Raw genomic sequence first — 6,518 nt, forward strand, 5'->3', positions numbered from 1 at the left:
GGGGGGTCTGCCTTTGGGATTATGTCACTCCACAAGCTGATTTGTGTTTTATTTATCAGGTACATACATACAGACACACACAGAGAGACACACACAGACACACAGACACAAACACACACACACACACACACACACACACACACACATGCGTGCACACACAGACTTCCCAGTTCTCCTTCATGTAAATTCCTAAGTCTATCATAGACAGCAATGGATGGGAATCATTGTGTATAGAATCTCTGGAGATTGTAGATGTGACATTGATCTTTCCCATTGGGTCATTCACACATATAAGAGGGTGGCTGTAGCTGTGGCACCATCATTTGCCTCACAATTTCCTTTCCAAGACTGGTTCCTAAGTTGCATGACAGCAGCTCATCTTCCCTCTCGCAGCCCCTTCTGCATCTCTCTGGAAACATAAACAAGTGGACAGTGTGATGCAAGCTCATTTCTGCTGAATGCACTCCAACAACTGTGTGTCCCTTAAGGTCATGTTTCTTGTGATATGTACATGTGAGTGTGAAGCTCCATATCCTCAGTGCTCCATTCTCTTGTCTCACCTGCCTTGGGACAGAAACAGCTCAGAAGGAGCTGGGGCAATCTTTATTGAGAAAAGTGTGATCAACGCTACACAGGGCTGCATTTGGAAAGCAGTAGAAGAAATCACAAGGAATTAGCCACTTAGGTGTGCAGGGTTTGTCTGCAGCATCCTGCTCTACTGATCTTTGCATTCTGAAGTGACATCACTCAGGGCTCAGATCCCTGTCTGAGGAAAGGGGAACTAAAGGAGATGCTAGAGTAGGGGGAAATCAGCACAGTGCAGCCCAGCACAGATCCTCAGGCACTGTGACAGTTGAAGTTTGTCATGGAGATCTTGTTCTCCCAGGACACAGTGTTGATCTCGAAGTTGCAGATTGCTCTCTACAAAAGGGGAGAGTGAGGAACAATCAGTTTAGGTTACAGTGGAAAGGAAAGGCTGAGATATCAGGGTGAAGTGGGAATCTTGTTTAGTCCCAATGTACTCAGATTGACTCTGCAGAGTTCACTCATTATTTCTCTCATTGCCTCCAGTCCTTCAAATACACATGTCCCTCACTCTAGTGGCTCATGGGACTCTGCATCATATTTCCCTAGCATAACTCAGTAAGGAAGAGCTTGAAGATGAGGCACAGAATCCTCAGAGTCAGTCCAGAAAATAAGATACAGTGTCTCTGAGTTTCTTCACCTTCGGAACCTGGACCAGCACTAACAGGGTCATGAAAGGAAGAATGAGGGGTATGAAAAACACTTCTGAAAATGACAGAGTGAAGGGAAGGGGGAAAGAGGCATGCAGCTATCTCCAGAACCATAATATTTTAAAAACTAGCTTCATCCCTAGGGAGACTAGGATCATAAGGGACAGCATTGGAAGATTGCACCTAGAGGGCTATAGTCCCTGTGGTATCATCTGGGCAGGGGGCTCAGGCTAGGATTGAGTAAAGTTTCTCCTCTCTAGAAACTACCCCTGAAGCTGACTCCATCATCTGAGCAGGAATGCATTCCTAAAAGAGGTAACACTCCAATTCCCAGGGAAAATTCATTGAGCAATGGAATTAAAAGGATGGCCAAATACACCCACTCATATACCACTGGACATTAGCATGTATTTGTATTATCATAAACTGACATCATAACATCCAAACAAGCCTATTCATGAACCATCATACCCCATAACAAATGCATGCATACAGAAAACATAAATACAAACCTTTCTTTTGCCGTATACTTACAGAACTGCACAAAAGCCATCCCAGATGAATGTGCACTCATAAACCAACAGGTTTGCACACATTCGTGCCTGCAGGATAACTCCTGCAGGCTTTAGTCATGTACATACCTCCTGCTGATTCAGCTGTTCATTGAAGGGGCAATCAGCCAAATCAACAGACTTGGCTTTGGTACATGTGGTTCGTCCTAAGTTTATTTTCAAGTAGAAGTTCATCCCACCCACGACCTACAGTGAAAAGAGCAGGATTTTATATGTTTTACTAGTCAAGTTCATAGGACGCATTCAGCCTAGATTACAGAGTTAATGTGTTCATAGCTTCATCCATGAACTCCCAGAACTATCACACACTAGGTTCCTTTCAATAGGGCAGCACAGGCCCGAATTGCACCTTGTTTTCTTCTGATCAAATGTTAGAGGGTACCATGTGCTTCTGAGAAAGGAGTAGCAGAACATGGAAAGCAGAAGCCAAGGAATGACCATTGCTTCATTGGGCACAAGGAGAGAAGACAAGTTTTAGGGAGATAGCCAGGGGTGGTAACCACTTCCCAAGGTTGTTCTAAGAACAACCAAGAGCTCTGGGTTGCAAACAAGACCAACTCAACCCTGATGACGGTGACTCTTGAGACAATGATAGTGGTAAACTCTAGGAAGACCTCAGGTTGATGTCTCACCTTCAGTTGTATCCCCACCACAGTGCACATCCCATAGGATGCCTATTCCCTCCATTTACAAGTCGTTATCAAGACTTGTTTCTTTATAGGGCAGGGAAATGTGGGTGTTTGTACAAAAAGATGATTTAAGCCAAAAGGAAAGTGGCCCCAATTGCTCTGTCTTTTAGTGTGATTGTCTATGATGATATTGTTGAAGTGACATCTTGAAAAATCTTCCATTTGTTTGTAATTAGAGATGAGTTTAATCCTTTCCTTGCATGAGGCATCCCAGATGAAACTCGTCAGGAAGGGAAAGAATCAGGAGGTTAGGTACCTGGAAACAGAGCTCTAGTTCTTGCCTTGAAGAATCAGAAGCAAGGTTCTCAATGTTTCTCTTCCTGTATTCCTGTCCCATGAAGCTAGATCCACAGAGTCTTTGGTCTATACCTCTCCTGTATGTCCCCAAGTGTCATTACACAATGGCATGGTCTAACAAGGACCATGAAACCTGGGAAGGATATAATATGTCCAAGTTTGTGATACTAACTGGTGGAAGGAAGAGAAGTAGGGCTGAACTTGAGTCACATGAATGTTCAAAAAGGAAGAAAAATGAGATTTATACATATGTGTGTGGTTCTTGTTATGGCTACATTGCTATGGGCTCACTGAAATTAGACAGAATATATCCCACATAATTCCCAGCCATCCTTTTAAGCTTACCCGGATCTCTGTGAGTTTGATAGGAGCCTGGTCTAAAAAGAGCTAGTTCCAGGACAGGCTCCAAAGCTAAGGAGAAACCCTGTTCCCCAAAACCAAAAAAAAGAGTAGGTTTTAATGCTGGCTCTGTTCCCTTCTCATCTTGGTAACTGCTCTACTTGATGAGGGATAATTCCATGCTGTAGAGGCAGAATCCAAAAAGGTACTCCTTTTGTAGAGGGAGACAATCTCTGGTGTATTGGCCATAATATCCCCATATTAAGATAATGGCACCAACTCCAGCGTTCCTCCCCAAGATACTCAGGGCCAACAAGAACACAACAACAAGACTTATCATGACAGTTTGAAGGTATTAGCCTAGTAGATTTAGTAGGGATCCTTCTTGGTGACTGATATTAACATTGAGAAAATATTAGAGCATCCAGACTGAGCACCAGTCGACAGCATCATGTATTCCTTAGAGATAGGAACTCCTGAGAAATGTGTCCTCATAGGATTATATCATGGAGCATCCTAAAGAAGTACACAAGCTAAAAGGGCTAGAGTGCTCCTGGGCCATAGCATTGTATACAGAGCTTATGACTGAGCAAGATCTCCTTGAGTAGAACATGATTGCTTGCTACAGCTGAATGGATCCTTCCATATTTCAAGGTCAGGGAAGTTGAGTAGAGGCTGTCAGAGGGAAGGAAGATACTTAAGGAACTGGATAATGCGATAACCCAAACTGGGGATGTCAGTCATCACATCAGTAAACTGAGTGAATCTGTAAGTGAGGTAACTGAATGTGTCTGTTGATTCCTGATTTTGTAAATGGAATCTTGCACTTGTACAGAATGCTCTTACTTGGAAGAACTGTTCACTGAAGGGAGTATTTTCTTTCAATGCATTCAAAAGCTAAACACTCACGATCACACACTATAGTGCACACACCCTTTAGACAATGTGAAGAATGGACCAAGTATGGCTGAATGTAACATAGGGGTGAAGGAACTGCATGGAAACTGTGTGCTACTCTTTGGCTATGCTGAAAATTTACCCCTACAGCAACACAAATTGTGTGTGTGTGTGTGTTAAAATTGTGCACTAATGAAGAAGGAAAGGAACAAGGCTGGAGAGAATTCCGGAGTACATATGGAGGATTTAAGTACGATTCTTGGCACCAATAAAGCAGCTCCTAACTGCTTGTAATTCTGCTCTTTTCTGGCCCTCATGGGTACTTGCTCTCTCTCTCTCTCTCTCTCTCTCTCTCTCTCTCTCTCTCTCTTTCTCTGGCACACACAGGTCATACACATACATACACACAAATAATTTAAAATTTTTAAACTTTCTTTTAATATTATTTAAGAAAAGACACTTTAAAAATTTAAAACTCAGTCATTAGAGCTTTCAGTTGAATCTATTTTTCTTTTCCTGTAGTCATTTAGATAGTATTTTCCACTGACCACAATGAATAGGTGGTAACAGTTATGGCAGATTCTGACCCTGACTCTGATAGCCTTTGTGCTTCTGGCCAGGTGGTACTGGGAAATGGAATGAGGCAATAGATAATTAACCACAAATCTCTAGATTGATTTCTAGCTAATGTAGAGGGACAATTCTACACTCAATAATGGAAGGTTATGGGACTGCAGATATTTGCGTAGACTATGGTTTGAGCAGAAAGCAAGAATATATTCATGTTATGGTTCAATTTGTACCACCTACAATGAAGATTATTGTCCCTTGGAGAGACACAGAAGTTGAGGCTATGTCGGAGAATAAGGGAGTGATAGGGGATACCAGCAAACACTATAATGGATAAACTCATCCCACTACCCTTGGCCAAGGACCCACCTGCTGACTGGCGCTCATCACTTCTATTGGCTTGCTAATGTACAGATCATTGGTCAAATCATTGTAGGTTTTGACAGCAAAGTCCACCACTTTCTGCACCTCCTCATCGTTCGGGTCAGCCGGCTCCACACTTCCCACTGCCTTCTGCTTGGCCTCAGCATTAGTACTGGTTACAGGACATGCAGCTATGACCAGTGTCAGGGCTAGAGCAGCCCACAGGGACAATGAGAGGCTCTGGTTACTGGTCATGGTTGATTAGAGTGGAGCTGCAGTGGAGCAGAGGAATAACAGTCCAGAGTGTGCTGCCTGGTTTTTTAACCTGCAGAGTCAATAGCCCAGGTCCTACTCACTCCACCTAGACTGGCCCCACCCTTGGATCCTCCTTTCCCCAGACTTACCCACCCCTCTTTGTTTCTCCTCTTCTTCCACCTCTGGGATCTCCTTTCCCCAGTCTTGACACCTTCTCTTGTGTCTTTTCTTTTCCCACTACCACTTATTTCTTCTCCCTAATCTTCCTCCCTATGAGTCTTCCAGCTAAGATCTCCTGTATCCGTGTCACCTTTGTCTCCACAAGTAAGTCCTTACTTTTCTTGCTTTGAAAAGCATGTGGTTTGATCTTAAGTTCTTCTAAAGAGATGAAAAAAAGTCAGCTTTGCTCCCTGAGGTCTTTGCAGGTCAGGGGCAGACACAATATCAACACCCGGAAATCCCCAGTTCAAGGATGTTATTTCAGAGGTTCCAGAGACAACCAGTGCCCTTTCCTGGGTAACTTCTTTGCCAAATTCATGGAATTAACCTTTAGTTGGAAAAGAACAAATGATTTCCTCTGTACAACTAACAGGTATCAGTCAGAGCACTCAATAAATGAACATTCTAGAACTTTTCCCTGGGCCTGGACTTCTAGAACTTAGAAAATGATTATGGTGACTAAGCCTTACATATGACATTACAGTTGGCAGCTCTATACAGAAAGGACATGAACCAAATATAGTTTTAAATTCTCTAGTAAACATTAAAAAATGTATGAAGAAGTAGGTGAAATTTTCAATATATTTTTATGACTAAGCATATCAAATGTTATTTCACCATGTAGGAATAAATCTTTACAGATATCTTATGATTCTTGGTGCACATATGCATTAAATCTTTGGATTATGTGTTCGTACTGCTAAAGCATAAAGTCCTTCAGACTGTACCTACTTCTAGAAATTCATGATAATGTGTACTAAAAACATGATATACTACCGTCAAGTAGCTTACATTCCTTGGTGCACATATGTATTAAATCTTTGGATTCTGTGTTTGTATTATTATGGCAGATAGTATTTCAAACCGGACTTATTTCTAGCAACTCATGGCTGTGTGTATTTAAACCATAATAAACACTCTTAAATGGACTCCTAAGAAAAACTTTGCCATTTTTTGAGTTGTCCTATATGGGTAATACTTTCTGGATTATCCCATAGCCATAGACCCAAGGCTTGGGAATCCAGAAAATAGTTGTCTTCATGTCAAAACACACATTAACTCAGGACTTCATTCACTCAGGG

At 42.2% G+C, this 6,518-nt stretch overlaps 1 protein-coding gene across 1 annotated transcript; it reads right to left on the reverse strand.

Moving 5' to 3' along the window:
• Window positions 1–597: 597 nt before the first annotated feature.
• LOC125401914 (cystatin-D-like) lies at window positions 598–5,810 on the reverse strand. Its single transcript, XM_048436360.3, has 4 exons — window positions 5,367–5,810; window positions 4,969–5,234; window positions 1,877–1,993; window positions 598–921 (listed from the first exon to the last, which is right to left on the reverse strand). Exons 2-4 carry the CDS (start codon window positions 5,215–5,217, stop codon window positions 838–840), a joined length of 450 nt encoding a protein of 149 aa, XP_048292317.3. The 5' UTR covers window positions 5,218–5,234; window positions 5,367–5,810; the 3' UTR covers window positions 598–837.
• Between the last annotated feature and the right edge of the window lie 708 nt (window positions 5,811–6,518).

The sequence above is a fragment of the Myodes glareolus genome, chromosome 10, assembly GCF_982192425.1.
Source record: "Myodes glareolus chromosome 10, mMyoGla1.1, whole genome shotgun sequence".
NCBI lineage: Eukaryota > Metazoa > Chordata > Mammalia > Rodentia > Cricetidae > Myodes > Myodes glareolus.